This window comes from Elephas maximus, chromosome 1 (assembly GCF_024166365.1).
Source record: "Elephas maximus indicus isolate mEleMax1 chromosome 1, mEleMax1 primary haplotype, whole genome shotgun sequence".
Classification (NCBI taxonomy): Eukaryota; Metazoa; Chordata; class Mammalia; order Proboscidea; family Elephantidae; genus Elephas; species Elephas maximus.
In genome coordinates, this window is record NC_064819.1 from 106445452 (window position 1) to 106469070 (window position 23619).

At 46.1% G+C, this 23619-nt stretch overlaps 2 protein-coding genes across 5 annotated transcripts in view; one reads left to right on the forward strand and one right to left on the reverse strand.

The window, feature by feature from the left end:
• The window catches only part of CCND3 (cyclin D3), a 98523-nt gene extending 80705 nt beyond the window's left edge, over nt 1-17818 (reverse strand). The window contains exon 1 of one of the 2 annotated variants that reach the window (XM_049891869.1): nt 17736-17818. The gene's annotated coding sequence lies outside the window, so the exon portion shown is untranslated. The remainder of the gene's footprint in view (nt 1-17735) is intronic. The other variant, XM_049891876.1, reaches the window with a different exon arrangement.
• Nucleotides 17819-19122: 1304 nt separating this feature from the next.
• TAF8 (TATA-box binding protein associated factor 8) overlaps nt 19123-23619 on the forward strand; it is a 30172-nt gene continuing 25675 nt past the window's right edge. For all 3 annotated transcript variants that reach the window (XM_049891931.1, XM_049891936.1, XM_049891941.1), the window contains exons 1-3: nt 19123-19184; nt 20634-20790; nt 23217-23315. In XM_049891931.1, coding sequence (XP_049747888.1) covers nt 19140-19184; nt 20634-20790; nt 23217-23315 — 301 coding nt within the window. In that variant the 5' untranslated portion in view covers nt 19123-19139. The remainder of the gene's footprint in view (nt 19185-20633; nt 20791-23216; nt 23316-23619) is intronic.

Here is a 23619-nt window from a genome sequence, read left to right on the forward strand (position 1 = left end):
AACCGCTTTCTGAAGGGAGTGCTGACCACATGGCCAAGCCACCAGCAGGGCCTGGTCATGTCCACTTAGGCTCTCTACTGTACGATGACATCACTCATTATTAGGTATCTTTTTAATGTGCCTAAGTCATGTGACCACCACTTGTCTGTGAGTTTGGCACATTGTGGCAGCTTGCAGAAAGAGATGTTTAACTGTTTTATTGACTATGCAAAGGCATTCAACTATGTGGATCATAACAAATTATGGATACCATTGTGAAGAATGGGAATTCCAGAACACTTAATTGTGCTCATCTGGAACCTGTACATAGACCAAGAGGCAGTTGTTGGAACAGAATAAAGAGATGCTGTGTGGTCTAAAATCAGGATAGTTGTGTGTCAGGGTTGTACCTCTCACCATGCTTATTTGATACGTATGCTAAGAAAAAAATCTGAGAAACTGGGCTATATGAAGAACGGGGCATCAGAATTGGGGGAAGACTCATTAATAACCTGCAATATGCAGATAACACAACCTTGATCTACTTGCTGAAAGCAAAGAGGACTTGAAGTACTTACTGACGAATATCAAAGACTACAGCCTTCAGTATGGATTACACCTCAACATGAAACAAAAATTCTCACAAATAGACCAATAAGCGACATCATGGTAAACGGAGAAAATACTGAAGTTGTCAATGATTTCATTTTACTTAGGTCCACAATCAACGCCCACTGAAGTAGCAGTCAAGAAATCAAATGACACATTGCATTGGGCAAATCTGCTGCGTAAGACTTCTTCAAGGTGTTAAAAAGCAAAGATGTCACTTTGAGGACTACGGTGCACCTGACCCAAGCCATAGTATTTTCAACCAACTCATATGCACGTGAAAACTGAACAATGAATAAGGAAGACCAAAGAAGAATTGATGTCCTTGAATTATGGTGCTGGTGAAGAATACTGAATATACCATGGACTGCCAGAAGAACAAACAAATCTGTCTTGGAAGAAGTACAGCCAGACTGCTCCTCAGAAGCAAGGACGGCAAGACTTCTTCTCACCTACTTTGGACATGTTATCAGGAGGGAGTAGTCCCTGGAAAAGGACACCATGCTTGGTAAAACAGAAGATCAACAAAAAAGACAAAGACCCTCCATGAGATGGACTGACACAGTGGCTGCAACAATGGGCTCAAACATAACAATTGTGAGAATGGTGCAGGATCAGGCAGTGTTTCATTCTGTTGTCACTATGAGTTGGAACCAACATGAAGGCACCAAACAAGAAGCCATGTGAGGGAGCCCTTGGGTGGTGTCAACAGTTAACATTCTCGGCTGCTAACCAAAAGTTTGGAGGTTCATGACCACCCAGCGGCATCTTAGAAGAAGGGCTTGGTGATCTGCTTCCAAAAACTCAGTCAAGGAAAACACTATGGAGTGTAGTTCTGTTCAAAAGGCTTCAATGGCTCCCCTTTACCTGCTGAATAAAGTTCAAACTCCTCAGCCCAACACTCTTAATTTGCCATGAGTCAGAGTCGAATTGATGGCAACTGATGTTTTCAAATCATGTGACCTTTTGAAGACTTTTTATCATTTACTGGCTGCTGAGAATCCAGTCCCCTTTCCAATGCACCACTGCTTCATTCTGAGGGAATTTACTCTCCCCTAATGCAAATCTAGGGGCAAGCTTGCTTGTCCACCACTATGGAAGCTGGATGGGCCAGGCCCATGCACTCGAACCATTCATAGCCAGGCTGAGGTGGCCCAGTCAGCTGCCCTCATCTTCCCTCTTGCCATCTTGTACTTTGTCAGATTCTGTGCATGTCCAAGCCTGGTTCTCCTGCCTTCCCGGGTAGTCTGTGAGTTCCCAGCATTCTTCCAGTAAATTTTACTTTGCTCATGCTGGACAGTCTGTTTTTGCTGCTAGCAGAACCTTGAGAACTGACACCTTCCCAACTTGGTGTTTTTCAAATTGCAAATCAGGACACTTTACAGGGTAAGAACTCATAAAGCGAGTCACGACAAGGATTTTTTTTTCTTCCTGATTAAACAACAGAAGAAAACGAGAAAGAGAATATCAAAAGTGTATCATCTGTGACTATGATCAGAAAAATGGAAAACAACAAGAGTTGATGAAGACGTGGAGAAACCAGAAACCCTTATCCATTGCTGGTGGAAATGTAAAATGATGTGGCCACTGCGGAAAAGTGGCGCTTTGGCAGTTCCTCAAAAAGTTAAACATAGAATTATCATATGGCCCAGATAATCCTACTCCCAGGGAATACCCAAAAGACTAGAAACCAGGAACATAAACGACGCTTAAATAGCAATGTTCACTGCAGCACTATTCACAATAGGTAAAAGGTGGAAATAACCTAAATGTCCATCGACAGATGAAGGGGTAAACAAAAGGTGGTACATACACCGAGTGGAATGTTACTCAGTCAAAAAAAAAAAAAAATGAAGATCTGATCCATGCTACAACATGTATGAACTTTGAAAACACTATGCTGAGTGAAATAAGCCAGTCACATAAGGACAAATATTGTATGATCTCACTTACATGAAATATCTAGAATAGGCAAATGGATAGAGACCAAAATTTATCAGTAGTTACCAGGGGCAGAAGGGAGGGAATGGGAGGGACATTGCTTAGGGGACACTGAGCTCTGTTAAGGTGAAGGAAAATTTTGGAAATGGAGAGAGATGATGGTTGCGCAACACGATGAATATAATTCATGTCATTGAATTGTACATGTAAAAACCACTGAAATGGCAAATGTTTTGTGAAATTTTGTTTGCTTTGTGTGTATGTATCAACGCGTGTTTGCATACGTATGCATAAAACGAGTTGAAATGAAAACATTTCTAGTGTCAAAACATTGCCCTAACTGGACTTGAGTTACTTGAGAATAAAAAAGAGCAGTCTCATATAACCCACACCCAGTGCCGTCGAGTCGATTCCGACTCATAGCAACCCTACAGGACAGAGTAGAACTGCCCCACAGAGTTTCCAAGGAGCGCCTGGCAGATTCAAACTGCCGACCCTTTGGTTAGCAGCCGTAGCACTTAACCACTATGCCACCAGAGTTTCCAGTCTCACATAGATGTTTTATATTTCTCCTTGAATCTTTAGCAGTAGCAAAATGCACTTCCTTGTCAAGAGAAAGGTATGTTTCAAGGTCCACCTACTATTTGCCCCTGTTCATAACTTGACACTGCCCCCTGCCCTTCATGTAACGATAGTTAATAATAAAGAACATTTCCTTGCCTAGTGCCTGGGGTCTTAAAAGCTTGCATGAGCCCATCCAAGGCATGAAAATTGGTCTCTATTTGCCTGGAGCAACAGAGGAGGAAAGAGAGTCAGGCACAGGAGGAGGATATGGAATGTGCGGCTAATTGCTTCCATGAACAACTGCCTCCTGTGCCCTCAGACCAGAACTCGATGGTGCCTGGCTACCAATACTGAACATTCTGATCAAAGATTCTATAGAAGAATATTGAGCAAAAGGCAGAAAATACAGAGCAGAATTCTAAATTCTCATGGAATCTAGACTTTCTGGAGCCACAGGAGCTGGATAAACCCCTAACACTACTGTCCTGAGATAATCTTTAAACCTTAAGCCAAAAAAATCCCCAGAAGCCTTCTTAAAACCAAACAATAGTTTAGCTTCACTACTTTAAAAAAAAAAAAAAAGTCTGCCTTGAGCATTATGCTCTTTTAGGAATTACCTATATGGGATCAAAGTGACAACCACAGCTCCAAAGATTAGACAGGAATCTTAGGGGGCAGCGAGTTTATGTTCATGGGAGAGGAACAACTCAGAAAAGAAGGGTGAGAATGGTTGCACAACTTGAAGTATGTCATCAATATCACTGAATAGTACATGTAGAAACGGTTGAACTGGTGTATGTTTTGCTGTGTATATTCTCAGTAACAACAAAATAAATTAAAAAATAATAATAATGAACATCTTTTCCTTCTGGTTTTTAAGTTTCTGTTAATGGCACGAACATCATGCCAGTCACCCAGGCTGAAGAATTCAGGAGTGGTCCTTGACTGGTCTCCTTCATTTGTTCCCTGAGCACCTCCCGTGGTACACAACCTAGTAGGAGAGACACAGATGCAAGCAGCAAACCGCACCACGGTGCAGCACACTCCATCACAGAAGCATGCAAGTGCCAAACGGGGAGGACAGTCACTTCACAGGGCAGCTGATGCTTCATACCCTCCTTCCAAACAATTACTAAGTCCTGGTGCTTCTCCTTTCAAAATATCTTGTCAAATCACCCCGTTTCCATTTCTACTGGCACCTCCCATGTTTTGATCCTTTTTGTATTTTGTGTAGACTCTCTCTTGCCAATTCTATTACGCTATGGCTGCCCTATAAATCGCCCTAAAACAGCTCTGATTATGTCGCTTCCTTCCTCAAAAGCCTTCAATGGCTCCCCATTACCTCCTGAATAAAGTTCAAAAGTCCCCAAGCAAATACTTCTTGATTCAGCTTCTTCGCCCTCTACCCAGGTTTCTTTCCAGATCTCTTTCCCACTTGACACCAGCTGTTCTCTAGGCCAGTACATAAGATCCGCTCCTTTCCAACAACATATCTGTGTGAGGCCAGATTTTCTTCATATACGTCAACCAAAACAACATATTGCAACAGATTGAAGCAGAAGGAGATATGAGACTCCAGCTGTTTTCCAGTAAAGAGATATGCAAAAATGTAAAACAAGGCCACACATCTCACTACACTTTTTTCTTTAAAAATTAGCTTTTTTTTTTTAATAAAAAATGTTACCTATGCTAACATGTAAGGAGATTCTTGCTGTTTTTCGAAAGGAACAAATAAATACTTTTAAATTTTTTCATTTTATATTTTATATTAGAAACTAAGTATCAATAGATACAACCTATAAAAACAGCAACTCTTTAGGCTTCTCAATAATTTTTAAGGGTGTAAAGAGTCCCCGAGACCAAGAAGTTTGAGACCTAATGTGTCTCTAAAATGTCCCAGCCCTCTCCATCCTCAACCATTATGCATGTTTTACCTCTCCCCCTGGGCATGCTGCTGGATTTTTTAAACCATTAAAAAAAAAAAAAAAATAGTAGTCGTATTAAGAATACTTACTGTTGTAGAATACTGACTATAGAAATAGTTACTAATTGTTTTCAACATAATCCTGATTAATATAGAAAAACAATAATAAGTCTAATAATTGACATAGAAATATGAGAACAATTATTGTATAATATGGCTTTCTAGAAAAAATCTTAGAGCATTCAGAAAAGTAAAAACACATAAAAGCAGCAACCATCTAAAACTGCTACTGAATACTTTCTCATCAAGTCCATTCCCCTCTTTTATTTTCTCAAATGCCATTTCTGAGAAGTATCCGGTTAACCCATCCAAAAGTGACTGCTCCTTCCTCCTGATTCCCACAGCACTGTTGCTCAAACCTCCCTGGTGGTGCAGCTGGCCCATAAGCAGGGCAGGATCCCTGCATGCGAGGTGCTAAATGTGTACACTTAACTTTCAAAAATTCAGTTATACCTACTGGAGGAGACAGCAACCACCCATAGAAACCTACGAATTTTTAACATAATATGGTCCCTTAACCCAAGCTCAACTTAATGGTTGCCAGACTCAGGCATCTGTTCCAGTGATGAAGAGAAAACTGGCTATACTGGAGATTCTTAGAAATGAGAAAGAATGCTCAAACCACGTATACTGTGGTTCTGAGCAACGTAAGGAGATTTTAACAGTAATTTTGCTATGTTGTTGTTGGGGACCATGCAGTTGATTGTCAACCCACAGCAACCCCATATGACAGAGCAGAACTGCCCCATAGGGTTTTCTAGGCTGTAATCTTTACAGAGGGAGCCCTGGTGGCACAGTGGTTACGCACTCATCCGCTCACCAGAAGGTCAATGGTTCGAACTCACCAGCTGCTCCAAGGGAGAAAGATGTGGGAGTCTGCTTCCGCTAAGATTACAGCCTTAGAAACCCTATGGGGCAGTACTACTCTGTCCTATAGGGTCTCTATGAGTCAGAAATCGACTTGACAGCAGTCGGTTCAGTTTTATATATATACATACACATAAAAAAACATATATACAAAATAAATATGTATGTGTGTGTGTGTGTACGTGTGTGTGTTTTGTTTTCACACTGACTTTGAACCTAGCACTGCACAGAATGTGGCCCCACTATAAATGAGGGCTGGACAACTGCAGCATTCCAAGGCCTTGGAGACTCAAGGCCGTTGCTGGGTGAAGGGAAGAGGTGGGTGAGCCCAGGAGTCCCAGACCTCCACAGTCCTGTCCTCTGCACAGGGATGTGCGACCCTGAGCCAGGGCTGCTGCTCATTTCTGGGTGGAGAACCCAGTCCTCACTTGAAGGCAAAGGTCACAGGCCCAGCACTAGAACCCAGCTTAACCAACCACTGCTGAGGAGTGCCCACGGCCTGCTGCCCTGGCCCTACACTCCTGCCATCGCCTGGGTCTACAAGGAGAGAAAGGAAAGGACACTGGGCGTTAGAGGGGAGCGGAGGAAAGGCTTGTTTGCATCATTACCGCAGTTGGAGCAGCTGCGGTCAGGCTGATTCATCAGGGCTCCCCAGATAGGTCAGGGGCCTGGGCCCCACCTAGCAAAGCTCACATTCACCACCACCCACTCCTGCTTCCTGGGTCGTGTGCGACACCTGATCTGCCGCCTCGGGCAGGGCTGGGCCATCCTTGCTCCTTCTCTTCCATCTTGCTTGGCTTAATGAACAACCCAGAAACTCTGGCCAGGAGCCCTGAGGGACCCACGATGCTCTGAGCTTGCCTGGGGGACTCGCCTCAACACACCATCACACCTGCACACACACCTGCATGTCATACACAAACACTCCTTCACCAGAGGCAGGTTATGGGGCATACAGCCTGCTCTAGCTGTCTGGAGACTGCTTTTAAGACAAAAGGCCCAACCAGGAGCCTGGGGTCTTTCCACACTCCCCTTGTGGGTAGGTGCACACACATGCACACGTGTATGATGAGCATGAAAAGTCTGACTCAAATCAGAGGTCTTTCAGCCTCCAGCTCTCAATACTGAGTAGCTGTATGACCTGGAGCAAGTTACTTAACCTCTCTGTTCCCCAGTTTCTTTACCTAAAAAAATAAAGATGATAGGATGCTTGTGAGGAAGAAATGAGTTAATAAATATACATATTTATTATAAGTTTATTTATAAATGCTGTTGTTGTTGTGTGCCATTGAGTTGATTCTGACTCACAGCAACCCTACATGACAGAGTAGAACTGCCCCATAGAGTTTCCTAGGCTGTAATCTTTACAGGAGCAGATTGCCACGTCTTTTCTCCTGTAGAGGGGCTGATGGGTTAGAGCCGCTGACCTTTCGGTTAGCAGCTGGATATTTTACCATCGCGCTCCTATATAAATATATAAATACAAACATAGGAGTCCCTGAGTGGCAAATATAAATATGAACAAGCGCTTAGGACAGTGCCTGGCACATGAAAGTGCTGTGTAAAGATATGTATTATTATTATCAACATTTTTATCACCGATGTGTGTCTGGGAAGAAAGGAGGGTGCAGAGAAATCCACACAGCAGATTCCCAAGCAGAACATAAAAAATGACTCCCAGAAGCTGTGTTAGAGGAAAAGCAGGGAAGAACCAGAGGAAAAGAAGGACTTTCTGAGAACCTCTGAGGACCAAGCTTATGTCTAGTGGGTACAGAGAGTGGTTTTGAGTTAGAACCCAAGAGGCTAAGCCCAGGAAGGAAAGGACTCAAGTTTCCTTGGATACCAAGAGACCTGAGAGAAAAACTCAGCTGGTCCTAGAGTAGAAGTCGAATCAACTCAAAATAAAAAAATGGAGGCTGCCCCTAGGACCAGCAGGTACCAGCTGACTGGAAAAAAGAAAGAGAGGTTCTGGAAGAAACTAGAATGTTCTACGCCCTGGCCTATATTCAGCCACCCAGTACATCTGAGAGTTTGCAACCCTATGATCCTCTCTCACTGTGATGAAAATAGATCCTACATTTGAACAGGCTCCAAGTTCGTGGTTCTGGAGTAGACACTGCTTAGAGGGAAGAGGACAGAACAGGAAGAAAAAAGGAAAAAGAAGCCTTGAATCTCAGGGGCCTGCTGCTGGGAGGAAACACCACCCCTCCCTTCCACAATCCAAAGACAGCTTTGTGATAGCCACTTGCCAGAGAGGAATAAACCCTCCCCGGGGCCTGATTCAAGCTGATTCCTCAGCACCCAGCATTGTGAGCTTAATAAACAGGAGTACCAGAAAGATTCTGTGAACAATAGACAGATGCCTTCCTGGGGCCAGGAGGGCTGGGGGCCCTCTGTGCCTCATCCTGCCTTCCCCCCTGGCCAGGCCTCTCCTGCTCCAGTTGGATCCCAAGTTGGGCTCTTCCTCCCAAGGCCTGCATCTGTCTGAGGCCCCTGCTCCTGCTTCCTTTCCCAGAACTCAGGGACCCCAGGGGAGGGGGCAGGGAGGAGCAGCAGTGTCGAGGGGAGAGAACAGAGAATGGGAGGGAGGGTGAGTTGGAGCAGACAAAGCTGGGGCCAGAACTGGGAGTTTCTGGGACAGCCCCAACTTCAACGATTCTGTCCAACTGTCTGACCACGGGCCAGATCTTTTGGGCTGATTTTTATTTTAGAAAACAGGATGAAATGAAGCCATAGGTGAGATGATGAAGAAACAAACCAGCACTGCCTTTTTCTTTTTCAATAGCCCCATGCCCACCCCAAGGGCTTCAGTCTGGGAGATGGTTATGACAACAATATGATGTTTAACAGTAGCTATCACTTGTAAGGAAACCCTGGTGGTGTAGTGGTTAAGAGCTACAGCTGCTTAACCAAAAGGTTGGCAGTTCAAATCCACCAGGTGCTCCTTGGAAACCCTATGGGGAAGTTCTACACTGTTCTATAGGGTCGCAGAGTCGGAATTGACTCGACAGCAACAGGTTTGGGTTTTTTGGTATCACCTATGAGGACTTAAGACCTACTGAGTACTAGGTAGGGCTTTGTGTGTATTATCTCATGAGTCTAATAGAAAGTGTGGGCTCTCAAGACAGGCTGCCTGGGTTCTAATTCCACCTCAGCCTCCTACTCTCTGTGCCTCAGTTTCATCATTTGTAAAGAAATAATAATAGTGCCTCCCTCATAGGGCTGTTGTGAGGATGTGAGAAGGTAATACTCGTAAAGAACTTGGAATATCTAGCACACAACATTCAACTAATATTAGCCATTAATAGTGCTCATAATGACCCCAAGTACTGTAGTTATACCCATTTTACAGATAAGAAAACTCAGTTTCACACAGCCAATAAGGAATCAAGCTAGGACTTAAACCTGGGTGGTTTGTCTACTGAGTACAAGCTTTCTCAATCACTCCGGGAGAGAAAACACAACTCAGTGGTTATCTACACAAACTTTATAGCCATATGGCCATGCTGGACTCCCAGCTCAGTCACTGACCAGTTGTGTCAACTGAATCAAGCTGCTTAACCTCACCTTGCCTTGCTTTGCTCATCTGTAAAATGAGTGCCCTGTCTCATAAAGTTGGGAGGATCACGTGAGCTACTAGTGTTTCAAGTACTTGGAACACTATTAGTTATAGCTTCTTTGTTTAAAGTTGGAATCGACTCGATGGCACTGGGTTGGGTTTGGTTTTTGGTTGGTCGTTGTCTAGCTCTGCCCTCCACAGTGCCCTCTTGCCAAATGGCTTGTAACTGCACTTGCTGTCTCTGCTCACCCTGGGCCCTGCCTGGTGTGTCCCTGAGGCCCCAGTGGCTCTGTGCTTAACGGTCCGAGGAAGCAAGCAGATCTGGGCCAACAAACAAGGTGCCAGCAACTCGCCTCCTCCTTTCTAGAGACAACGCCTTGGCCTCTGCTCTCTCACCTCAGGAGTGGCTGTCCTGGGGCAATTTCATCTATGGTGGGAGAACTGGTCAGGCCACTGAGGGAGAACAGTTTCAGAGAGGTGGGGTTTTTGAGGCCACTTAAAAGCTATGAGAAGGGGTGTCACGCCTTTTGAACTGGGCTTTGAACCAGTTCATTCCAGTCCAAACCCTGCTGAGAATTTGCTTTTCTACCCCAGATATACTGAACCAGAATCTACATTTTAACAAGCTCCCCAGTGAGTCTTATATAATAAATTTTGAGAACTATTGCTCTGCTAGTGGTTCTCAGAATTGTTCCCTAAGCTACAGCGTTAGCATCACCTGCGAACTTGTTCGAAACGCAAGTTCTCAGCAGGGGTTTGAACCTGAATGAATGGTTCAATGCCCTGCTTTTGCAAGAGTAGGAAAGGCCTTGCTACATGAGATACTCTGCCATGCCCAGGAGGGCTGTGTGCCCTCTGCCCCACACATGGTCCTTCTATCTCAAGGGCAAAGGAAGGTTAGGAAGTAGAAAAAGAAGGTGTGGGAGGAAGGAGATTCCTGCCCTGGGGAAGGGAGTCTGCCAGGCATTTCATGGGGGGTGGGGGGCATCTCTGTTGGGTCAGCTGCAACTCTCTCAGGGGCCCAACTTGTAGAGGGCTGGGGCTGGGGTAGGGGCAGAGGCACTCTGAGACCAGCTGGCTGCTGAAGGACCAGGTGGCGCTCTTTATCCAAGCCAGACACCCTGGAGCAACACACTGGGCAACAGCCCCACCTTGTGGACAAAGCAAGAACATAACTACATATGGGCATAACTATAATTTTTTTTTTTTTTTTTTTTTATAGTACCTGGTGGCACAGTGGTAAAGAGCTACGGGTGCTAACCAAAAGGTCAGCAGTTCAAATCCATCAGCCACTCCTTGGAAACCCTATGGGGGCAGTTCTACTCTGTACTAAAGGATTGCTATGAGTTGGCATCAACTCGATGGCAAGGGCTTGGTTTTTGTTTTACAGTACCTGGGCCTTAGGGAGAAGGTAGCAGGGGGAAACCATCGAGGAACCAAACCAAAACCAAACCAAATCCATTGCCATCGAATCAATCCCAGCTCATAGTGATCCTTTAGTACAGAGTAGAACTGCTCCGTACAGTTTCCTAGGAGCATCTGGTGGATTTTAACTGCCAACCTTTTAGTTAGCAGCTGTAGCTCTTAACCACTGCACCACCAGGGATGTGCAGAAGAGGAAGGAGATGAATATTCATAATGGAGGTTTAGAGACTGAAGGGGCTTTGAGGTCAACTCATCACAGAAGTCCTTCCTCCATCCAGCAGCTGCTCAAGACTCCCAAGGGGATTAGGCAATTATTTGCTAGAAAGTTCTTAGGTATTTTGGAAACATGCCTCTATGAAATTCCCACCAGTCCTGCCACCCCCCCACCCCAACCAGGGGCTTCCCAGAACAACCTTTCAAATATTTGAATACAGCTATAATATCACTCCTAAATCTTCTCCCTACCTGCTACAACCTGCCAGAGTTTGACCCAGGGCTTCCAACCACTTAGTTCATTCAGGTTTGAACCCCTGCTGAGAACCTGCATTTCAAACAAGTTCCCGGGAAACTATACATAAGAATCACCTGGGGATCTTCTTAAAATGTAGATTCTGATTCAGTATATCTGGGGTGGAAATGCAAATTCTCAGCAGGGAACTTGTTAGAAATGCCAATTCTCAGCAGGGATTCCAACCGGAAGGAGCCCTGTTTGACCTCAACCTGGCTGACTTCAACCTGCTGCCCACTGTATCTTTTTTTTCTCACTTGTTATTCTTTTTTGATACATTAACTTTTCTTAGTTTCAGAAACACTCCATTTTCCTAGATATACACCCTAAAGAAATAAGAGCTGTGACATGAATAGATATACGCACACCCATGTTTATTGCAGCATTATTCACTATAGCAAAAGATGGAAACAACCTAAGTGCCCATCAGCAGATGGATTAACAAATTGTGGTACACACACACAATGGAATGCTACACACCAATAAAGAATAATGACGAATCTGTGAAACATCTCACAACATGGATGAATTTGGAGGACATTATGCTGAGTGAAATAAGTCAATCACAAAAAGGACAAAGATTGTATGAGACCATTATTACAAAGAAACAAAAGGTTTATATATGGAAAAAAATGAACGACTTTCTCATAGTTACCAGGGATGGGGGAGAGGAAGGAAAATTACTAAATACATATAAGACATGTGTAAATATTGGTGAAAAGAAAGCCAATACATAATAGGAGGGAAGTCAGCAAAACATGACCAAGGCATGGGAGGACACTGAGAAGAACGCAAGAAGAAAGGGCAACAACAGTCATTACTAGAGCGTGGACAATCCTCCAACAGTAGTGTTAACAAGTACTAATTTACAAACGGATAATAAACAGGTAGGTAGATATGCCAAGAGGTGTGGGAGAGTGTAAGGGAACACACCCACCTGCAGATACAGGTTTGGTGGTAGATATTTCTATACACATAACTGTAGATGCTGCTTATTATTAATACAGGCAACAGAGCACACAAGGGCTACAGTCAGGGCAATTTCTTAGATACAACCAAACAACTTGTGGGATGAAGATCCTAGGCTTGAAGGTGAAGGACCAAAGACTCCGGAGACATCTATGTTAAATGTCACAACACAGTTCATAAAGACAAAGTTTTGCATCCTACTTTGGTGAGTACCATCTTGGGTCTTAGAAGCTTCTAAGATGCAACTATTACAATCTTACTGCCCAAAGCAAAAGAGAATTAAGAAAACCAAAGATCCAAGGGAGGAATTAGTCCAAACGACTAATGGACCACAGATAGTAGATGGCGCCTGGCTACCACAACTGAATGCTCTGACTGGGATCACAACATAGGGTCCTGGATAGAGTGAAAAGCTGCAGAACCAAAAATCAAATTTACAGAAAAGACCAGACTTACTGGTCTGACAGAGACTGAGGAACCCCCAGGGACCATGGCCTTAAGACCCCTTCTGAACTGGAACTGAAGCCATTCCCAGAGACCACCTTTCAATCAAAACCATAGACAGGCCCATAAAATAAACAATAACACCCAAGAGGAACGTGCTCCAACAAGTAATTACACGAGATCAAAGGGTAACATTTGCTCAAAAGCAAAGATGAGAAGGCAGGAAGGAGCAGTAATTCAGGACGAAAGGAAACAGGGAACCTAGGACGGAAATGGAGGGGGGCTGGCACATTGTGCGGAATGAAACCAACGTCATGGAGCACTTTATGTACAAACTATCAAACGGGAAACTAATTTGCTCTGTAAACTTTCACCTGATGCACTGTAAAAAAGTAAAAAAAAAAAACAAAAAAAACTCCATTTTACCTTTAGCTTTCTCTTGTCAACATCACAGAACCAAGGAATCCTTCCCAATTCTACTCTCAAGCCATCTCCTCCTCACACTACCGGCATCATTTTTAAAATGTCTTTGGATCTCAACTTCTTTACTACTTGTTCAGAATCTGATACGGAAACAACACTCTGGGAGACAATTTAGAAGCCAAGTGCACAGACTTTGAAATCAGACAGACCTGTGTTTAAATCCAAACACTACTTCTTACTAGCTGTGTGACCTCAGGCAAGTTTCTTAGCCTTTCTGAGCCTCAGTTTCCTTGTCTATAAATTGGGGATAAAGGTATTTACTACCTGGAGTTGTGAATATTAAATAAGAAAATGCAGATAAAATATCGCATAGCTCTTTGGCAACATCACTCAGCTCCTAAACGGCCATTACAGCCATATTCCTGAGCTCACAGAACTAGTGAGTACTCTGGGGAAGAGAAAGGTGGTGGGCACAGAGGAGAAAAGGAGACTTTCCGGAGTTAGCCTTTCCCAACCAGCGTGAATCCAACAAATGGGTAGCTCTAATCCCATTTCCAGGGATGCCTGTGGCCACTGGCTGTGATGGGGCTAGTCTTGGCACCTTTTTAAAACTCTGAGGGTTTAAAATTTAAATGCCTTTGTGGGCAAGATAAACACACCTACCACTCAGTAGGGAAAGGGAAACTTGGCAGGGGGCCCAGAACTTTCCCCACCCCAGCCCTCCCTAAACTTCCTTTTGTGGTTTCTCGAGAGAGTACAACGTGTCCCCATTGCCAAGCAAACTAGCAAGCGCCTGGGGCAGGCGGCTGGGGCATGTCAAGAGTTCCACTGCACCCCACCCTACGAGTGAGGGAGGGAGGTGCATGTGGTGGAGGAGCAGCCTGGCAGACTGTACAGTTCTGAACTTTCACATCCTGCTTACCTGTTATCTGTGTGGCCTTCCTCTACCCTGTTCCCACCTTCTGCCTTTGACTCGCAGCATCAACACCAACCTCAGTCCCCATCACAACACACACTCCTCTCTCAAAGAGGAACGTAAGCAGGAAGTGGTTTGGCTGTAGGCAAGCAAGGAGGGATCGCCTCAGAGGGTCCTGAGACCTGTGCAGAGGGCCCTCATGAGAAAACTAGAGTTTCAGAAAGGTGACAGAAACCTGGCTGCGGCCCACCGAAACTCTGCCCTGTGGCCTAGAGCATCACAGGCCTTTTCCCAGACTGCCCTGAGGGAATGGGTCAGACACACAGACTCAGCTTTGGGATGCAGCAGCTGTGGGTAAGAGAGGTGGTGAAAATCTGTTACAGACTGAATTGTGCCCCCCCCCCAATACGTGTTAGAATCCTAACCCCTATGCCTATGGATGGAAACCCTGGTGATATAGTGGTTAAGTGCTACGGCTGCGAACCAAAGGGTCGGCAGTTCAAATCCGCCAGGTGCTCCTTAGAAACTCTATGGCGTAGTTCTACTCTGTCCTATACGGTTGCTATGAGTCAGAATCAACTCGACAGCACTGGGTTTGGTTTTTTGGTTTTATACCTATGGATGTAATTCATTTGGGAATAGGGTTCGCTTCATTATACTAAGGAGGCCCTATCTGTGTCCTAAACCTAATCACTGTCTCGTTACAACACGCAACACAAGACAGCACAAACGGACGCTGACAGATGTCACAAGATCACCGAGAAACACAGACTGCTGGCTACTAGAATCTGAAATAGACAATGAACGACCTCCCCCTAGAGCCACACGCTGAATTCAGACTTCTAGCCTCCTGAAGTGTGAGAAAACAAATTTCTGTTCCTTAAAGGCACCCATTTGTGGCATTTCTGTTACAGCAGCACTAAGAAACTGAGGCAGCATTTTAGGAGTAACTCTCGCTTCTTGACCATCTTCCCTTACTCAGCTACCTAGTAGACGGGTCCTCTTGGAATCTACAACAGAAGGATCTCTGCTAGGTTTTTTTTTTTTTTTTGTAATTGTACTTTAGATGAAGGTTTAGAGAGTAAACTAGCTTCTCATTAAACAATTAATACACATTGTTCCATGACATTGGTTGCCAACGCACAACACATCAATGTTCTCCCCTTCTCGACCCTAGGTTCCCCATTACCAGCTTTCCTGTTCCCTCCTGCCTTCTCCTCCTTGTCCCTGGGCTGGTGTGCCCATTTATCTTGATTTCCCACATGCCCAGATTCTGCCACATCGCAGCCATGCTGGTAAGTTCTTTCTTGCATCTAACCCTGGTTCCTCCTGTGTTATTTACTTTCCTCCTTCCTCTTGGTGTGTGAGGCTCACCCAGGGAAACAAAGCACACACGGGGCCATCAGGAAAGGAAAGCAGCTCTGTGCCGTTCCCACAAGCCTGCTCCAAACCTGCTAGGGTTCCTTGTAAGCAGTACCAGCACCCAAGCTCAGCTAACAGGCTGCTGGTCATGCTCCTTCGTATCACCCAAGTGTGCAAGACCATGAACTCCCTTTGGGAAACTCATAGGTCCCTGACTCAGGTCCACCTTCTACGTGGTCAGTCAAGGAGACAGGCAAATTAAGAACACAGCTTCCCAAGTCAAGTGACCTAGGTTTAAATCCCGGCTCTGCCATTTATTTCTTGCATTCTTCTGAGACAGGTCTATCCCTTTTGTGCCTAAGTTTTTTCTTCTATAAAATGGAGATAATTCCAGTGCCTACCTCATAGGGCTGCTGTGATTTCTGTTGTTGGGTGCCATCGAGTTGATTTCGACTCATAGTGACCCCATGAGACAGAGTAAAACTGTCCCATAGGGTTTTCTTGGCTGTAATCTTTATGGGAGCAGATTGCCAGGTCTTTCTTCTGCAGAGCTATACTGGGTGTGTTCAAACTGCCCACCTTTCTGTTAGCAGCTGAGCACTTAACCACTGTACCACCAGGGCTCCTTCATAGGGTTGTTAGGAGGATTAAATGACAAATTACATCTAAAGCACTTAGAACAAAGCCTGACAATAGTGCCTTAGCTAGTATTCTGAGCCCTCAAAGGAAACAGGAAGGAGAAGGTGCTTGGGAGAAGGTCAGAGTCCTCAAGGATGGACACAGACTGGGATCCTGCTGGAATCCTCAAAGATGCACTCTCTCACTCCATTCTCAGCTTTAGGAGGTACAGGTTCTGACTTATTTACCATTATATCCCCAACACCTAGCCTGTGCGGGCACATAGCATGGCCCCAGCAAAGAGATGAAGAATTAACAAACTGCCGTGTCAGCCGTCTCTCAAAGGAGCCCAGAAATTGAAAAAGCCAAGACTCTGCAGGAAAGCAATGGAGATCCAGTTCTCCTCACACATGCCTGGCCCCAAAGAGAAAGGAGGCGGTAGGCACAGGGCAAGCACTGGTTGGAGGAACCAGTTTCAGAGTACAGGGATGAGGAGTGAGTGCCCCAGGGTTATATGCTCTGTCACATCACCCCCAGGGGGGCCCTTCCAGCTGCACTGTGGTGCTGGAAATTCCTGGGTTCTTGGGAAACAGCCCAGAAACTTGCCTTTCCCCAAATTCATTCCCTTCTATTCATGCCTAGACAGTGGGCTAAAAGAGGAGGAATTTTGTTTGTCTGCATCCCCAGTGTATCCAACGCCCAATACCACAGTCTGTGTTCAGTACAGCTTTGTGGAATGAATAAGTGCCCCCCAAGACTTCCCACCACTTCTCTGCCTCTTGAATATTCATCTTTCAGGACCCAACTCAAATGTCTCTTCACTCTGAAGCTTCCCCAGCCATCTCAGCCAGAGCACTTGGCACCTTATCTCCTGTTCTGGGACCCACACTAGCAGTGGATGAATACCATCGTTGCACCGTCGGCCACCCCCCCCCCGACAATGCCAGGCGTTTAGTAGGTGCTCAATCAATGCTTGCGGTGAGTAAATTAAAGCTCCCTTCGAAAAGGCAACCAATTTCTTCAGTTCTTCCTCAGAAACAGTTTTTCTTCAAAGAGGAAGCTAAGACCATCACCTGTCTACCCATCAGACCCCACAGTGGGAGAACACTGAGGGGTCCCTCCTTTTATGTCTGTGGACTGACCTCCCTCTCTCAACCCTGGCTGGCAGGAGCACCCCCAGGCTCCCTGCCCACCCTGGTTCTCCTCCTCCTCCTCCCCACCCCATCTCTCAGGTATAAAGCACCCGACGGCATAATGAAGCCACCTGGCTTCCAGGTCATCTTGGAGCGGAGCTCTGTGGACGTACAGGTATCTAAAGAACTGGGGCGCTGGGTTCCTACTTAGGAGCTGGACACTCCTCTGCAGCTCCCATGTAGAAGAGCTCACTCAGAAGGAAAATGAGCAGAGCTCTGGGGACAAACGGGGAGATGACGAGAGCAAAGTAGCCCCCATAACCCGCTCGCCTCCAACACTCCCCTAAGGTCTGCAGCCTGAGCTTCGGAGCCTCAGCGAAGGGGGGCGAGACTGACACCCCATCTTTCCTGGTTTCTCCAGCCCCCAATCCTACCTCCTTGGCAGGTGGGTCCCACGAAGCACGGAACGTGGACGCAGACGCCGTCTCTTGCAGCCTCTCGCTTGTGTTCTTGGGGAGAGCCTTGCACCCCTCCCCCGACGCCCAAACTGAGCCGGTCTCCGCCCCCGCAGGCGCGGCGTGTTTACAAGTCAGTGCCGCGCCGCCGATCCCGAGTTGAAAGCTAGCTGGGCAGGAAGTGGGGCGGGGGGGCGGGGGAGACAAAGGGGCTGGGTCCTCGCTCGGCTGCTGTGTGCCCCCACTCGGCGCCCGCGCGCAGCCGGGCGCTCCTCCGACGCAGCACGCCCCCAGTCCGCAAACGCCCGCCCCCCACGTGCCCGGGGCGCGGGAGCGCTCACCGAGGCTCAGGTGTGGGGCCGCGGGGCCGGCGCCGTGCGGGTTTCCACACTTCTGCCTGCTGGGCGTTCGTGAATGATCGACACGCTCCCCAGGAAATAAATAACATTAGGTACAATTTCCAGAACTCTTACCGTATACGTCAGGCACCGTGACAAACCCTGTCTCTGCAGTACCTCATTTTTTTCGCTGGTATCAATCCCAACCCCATTTTACAGATAGAGGAAACTGAGGCACAGTGAGATGAGATACTTTGTCCGAAGTCCCACAGCTGGCAAGCGTTAGGATGCAAACCCAGCGTCCGCGCCCTGCCAGGCACCGGCTAACGACGACGAATAAGGCGCGGAGGAGCGAGGACCCGCGCCCGAAGGGCTCCCAGTCCAGAGGGGCTGATGGGCAAGTGAAAGAAAACCACAGGCAGGCGCGTGGACGCGAAGCCCCTGGAGCGAGGCGGGCCCCCGCAAATGTGTGCGCACTGAGGGCGAGATGTAGAGGGAAGATCTGGACTAGGTGGCCGCCGTCGGGGTCTTCAGGTACAAAATCATAGGGTGCACGCTTCAGGGCTTCCCAAAAGGACCTCATCGGGAGAATCCCCGGGGGAGCGAGATAACAACACGGGTTCTCAGCTCCCCCCTCCACACACACACACCGACTACGTCTGTGGAGCTGGGCTGGCTAAGCCAGGTGTTGCAAATCTGCAAAACGTCGCAAGTGTAGACGACCTCCTGGATCATTCCAGGGGTGTGCTCTTTATGAGAAACTGTTTCATATCGAAACAGATTTCTTTTAATTAGTAAAACCGAGGGCACATATTCTTGGCCCATTTCCTGGCCCACAAGGGCCAGGTGAAACTTTCGCTCTCGGAAGGTCTCGTGAGCCGGGGCAACAGCGGCACCCCGATCCAGGTCTGCCGCCCCGCCCACGTCCACGCCCCGCCCCACGCCCCGCCCCACGCCCCGCCCCACGCCCCGCCCCACGCCCTCACCACCCCGAGACTACAAGTCCCATCTCGCCCTGCGCTCAGACACATTACGCCAGAGCAAGATGGCCGACACAGCGGCTTCAGCCGGGGCTGGCAGCTCCGGAACGGTAAGGGCAGGAAGCGCGGGGCCGAAACCGAGAGAGTCTGGATGTTCCGTAACTTCCCCCTGGCCTTGTCAACAAGCTTATATCCACAAATTCAGCCCATCATAAACTCCAAGTGGAGAAGGGTCTTTCAGGCCGTACGGGCCCCCCCTTCTTGTGACTTGGCGGCGGCCTTCTGAGTTGGAGGACCTGTGTCCTGATTGGCTCGTTCCTTATTGGGGGGTTGGGAATCCGGAACACCTCCTGATTGGTCCGAAGATACCGTTTTCGCCTTTACCTTGGCCAACCAAAGTTGGGAGAGATTCCTGTTTCAAAATACTTAGCTTCCCTATTTTTCTGTGCTTGTACACTTTTATTTATTTATTTTTTGTACACTTTACGCTCCTCTCCCGAGGGTTATGGGTTGTTGTTTTAATTTTCCTTGTTAGTGAAGTGGCGTGGGGATGGGAGGACAAGAGGAAGAGTTCCCCCCGCCCCCGCGATAGGCATGAATTCAGTCCCATCGCGTGTGCTCCTTCAGTAATATATTCTGACAACCTGCTAAGGTACAAAATACAAAACAGCCTTTGTGCACTGAGTTTACGTTAATGGTGGCAGAATAATTAGGAAAAAGATAGGGATAAGGGTTGTACAACATGAACAGTAGTCATTGGCCTTGAATTATGCCCAGAAAAACTATTCAATTGGTGAAAGTTTTGTTGTGTGTGGAGCCCTGCTGGCGCAGTGGTTAAAGCACTGGGCTGCTAATCAAAAGGTCGGCAGTTCAACACACCAGCGGATCCATGGGAGAAAGATGTGGCAGTCTGCTTCCATAACGATTACAACCTTGGAAGCCCTATAGGGTAGTTGTACTCAGTTCTATGGAGTCGGTATGAGTCGCAATCAACTCTATATAGAATTGCAGTGAGTCAGAATCGACTTGATGGCAGTGGGTTTGGGTTTGTTGTATATATTTGCACCACATAACACACACACCGAAAATATCATTCGGGGGGGAAACACCATTATGTGTTATTGGACTTGTAAGTTTTAGGTAGGCAGAGGTTGTCTGTATTTAGACCATGTTCAAGTTGGGTGTTCAGTTATTACTCAATGGGCCCAGATTGCTAAGTCTAAGGGGTGACTACCTTTTATTAGACCCGTTGCCATCCAGCCAACTCATAGTGTCCCTGTAAGACAGAGTAGAACTGTCTGTAGGGTTTCCAAGGCAGTAATCTTTTACAAAAGCAGATTGCCACATCTTTCTCCTGTGGAGTGGCTGGTGGATTTGAACTGCCAACCTTTCCGTTAGCAGCAGAGTCCTTAACCACTGCACCACCAGGGCTCTTTACCTTTTATTAAGCACTGACATACATATTTAGGAAATAACTTTTGCTCGTCATTGACTCTGTGAACTGTGTGATTGCATCCTTGTCCTGCGGATGAAAATTTCTCTGGGTTGCTGATTGACAGAGATCAGGAAGTAAACAGTCCACTAACCCTGCTGATAACTACCATCTGGCCCGGAGACGAACCCTGCAAGTGGTGGTGAGCTCCTTACTGACAGAGGCAGGGTTTGAAAGTGCCGAGAAAGCGTCCGTGGAAACATTGACAGAGATGCTGCAGAGCTGTGAGTACTGGGAAATATCAGGCTTTCTTTGAGTCAACCCAAGTATCTGTTCTGTGACCTGAGTGGTGATAATGTGAGAGAACTTAAGACAAACTAAAGCATAGTAAAGTGATTGACAGGCGTTAGAAATCAGGTAGACCTGGGTGTAAATCATCACTCTGTCACTTAATAGCTTGGGCAAATCACTAAACCTTCTGAACCTCAGTTTCCTCTTTTGTGAAATAGGATAATAATTTACACCCCATAGAATCGTGAGGGTTGGAACCCTGGTCGTGCAGGCGTTAAGAGCTTGGCAGCTAACCAAAATGTTGGCAGTTCAAATCCACCAACCGCTCCTTGAAAACCCTATGGGGCAGTTCTACTCTGTCCTGTGGGGTGGCTGTGAGTTGGAATCAGCTTGACAGCAACAGGTTGGAGTTTTGAAGTTAAGTAATATGTATATGTAAACATTGAATGCTGGGAACGTCATAAGCTCTTGATGATGTGTAGGTGCCCTATTACTGTTGTTTTGCTGTCTGTGCTCAAAGAACAGTCAGTTTTGTTGGAATGCCAAGACAAATTTCCGTGAAATAGATGCCAGCACATTATGTAATCAAATGCTATATTGTTTGATACAAAAAATGAGGATGAATAAATTTTATAGAATGAAATAAACATTTGAAAAAGGAAATGGCGTGAAGTTAAGAAGGCTGTTATGGCCTCACATAGGCTTTTCTGCATGTACAATGGATTTCCCTGTTTGGGACTTTTATTTTGGTGGGGGTGAGGCAGAATGAGGGATGGGGATGTTTAAGATGTTTTTCAGGGATCAACACTTGCGAAAGGAAGTGAGAGAAAGGCTTGGGCAGAGGGAGAAGAACTACAGTGCAGGCCGGACAAAGACCACAGGAAACCTGGAGTATTTCTTGCCCACCAGAGTGTCCTACATCAGGCTGAAATGGCCTGCCTTTGTACTCCAGTCCTGATCAGTCACTGGATGTGGGTGTGATCTCAGGCGGAGCAGCTTTCTGCAGCTGATATTTGGAACTTTTTAAACAGCAAATGTTTTCCTAAAGCAGAAACCTCAAACTTTTTGGTTTCAGGACCCGTTTAGACTCGTAAATGTTGAAGACTCCAAGGAGCTTTTGTATATGTGGGTTTTCTATAGAGCAATACAGATATAAATGTTTGTCACATTAGAACATAACAATGGGCAAGCACAGATTTCATTATCCACCAGAGTCATGTCATCCTCGCAGGGGATGTAGCGTCTGCAAAATTCTACATGAGTGAATGAGAGTCAAAAAGGCAAATATCTTGATTTTATTATGAAAATAGTTTTGACCTTGTGGACTTTCTGAAGGATTTCAGGATCTCCCAGGGGTTCCCAGACCACCGTTTGAGAATGTTTTTCCTGAAGAAATGGGCTAATATGTAATTCCCAACAGACAAGAATTCAGTTCTTAAAAAGATCTTGGAATTTAGGGTTAAAAGATCATGCTAGGTGAGTTAGTTCTTTCTTATACCACTGGACGAGAGACCTTTATTCTCTAAGGAATTGGTTGCCATTGAAGTGCGTGGAACTGAAATAGTTGTGGAGGAAAGCTATAAGTATTAGAACTAAAAGAATTGGCAATGGGATAAAAAAATCTGCCTCTTTGGCCAAAGGACAGGTGGTTTAAGCTGAGGGCTTGCTAAGACTTAGGCATCTCCATGTTATCAGTAGCTCTGGATATCAAAGTTTTAGGACTCGTATTAGTTATAAGCACTGTGCAGCATTGTTTTGCTTACAGACTGCAATCACTCTGTTCCTGAGGACCCCAATTATAGACTGGCTTCAGAGCAAAATGTCCATGTTTTTTCCTACATTTGCTGTACACATCCTTTGACATCCCCAGACCTGCTGGCATATAGGGAAAAAAACAAATGAGTGAAGATATTTTTAACTCCCACCTGGCTAATTTCTAAGATGCTCTACCAGGATTCAGATTACATTTTCCCACAGTAAACAGATGCTGTCCACTGTTTTCATGTGTGGAGCATAGTATTGGTGACTTGCTCTGAGTAGTGTGGGGAGTAGGTGGTAGCTCTTCAGTTAGACACCCTTCCCTGTCAGGAAGCACTTGTTTTTATCTCCTGAACCATCAGACCCCTAGATCAGCAATTCTTACCCTTTTGGGGCCCCTTTGTGCCTCTGATAAAAGCTGTGACCCATTCCCCAGGAAAAGATGTTTTTGTGTAATATTCAGCAGAACTTTAGAGTATTCATAGAACTTCCCTTCTGCGGCCGGAGCCCATTCATGGAACCCAGCTTCATAAACTCCATCTTATGTACGTTCCCCTGAAAGACTTCAACAGGGCTATTAATTGGAGTTTCAGCTTCAGGGAGAAGAAACAAAAATTCACCCACCAGAGAACAAGACTTTGTGCCTTTGGTCTCTTCCTAGACATTTCGGAAATTGGGAGGAGTGCCAAGTCTTACTGTGAGCACACAGCCAGGACACAGCCCACGCTGTCGGATATTGTGGTCACACTTGTTGAGATGGGTGAGTACACTTTCAGTTGCCAATTTTTCAGTGTAACCAAGTGGGAGTTACAAGAGAGTGAGGAATCACCACAAGTCAGCCATGTCTGCTGAATGTTCTTGGATCACTGCTTTTGCTTTTAGCTTGAGAGATTTATTGAGATAACTCCCCTGAACCATTTAAGAGACCTCCTAACTCTCTATTGGTTCTGCTGGAGCTTACTTTGAGTGGCACCAAAGAGACTGAGTTGGGAATTTAAACCATTTTTTCCTGCAATATTACTCCTATTTCCATGTCCAATGTCCAGTGATCTGGGCAGTGATTT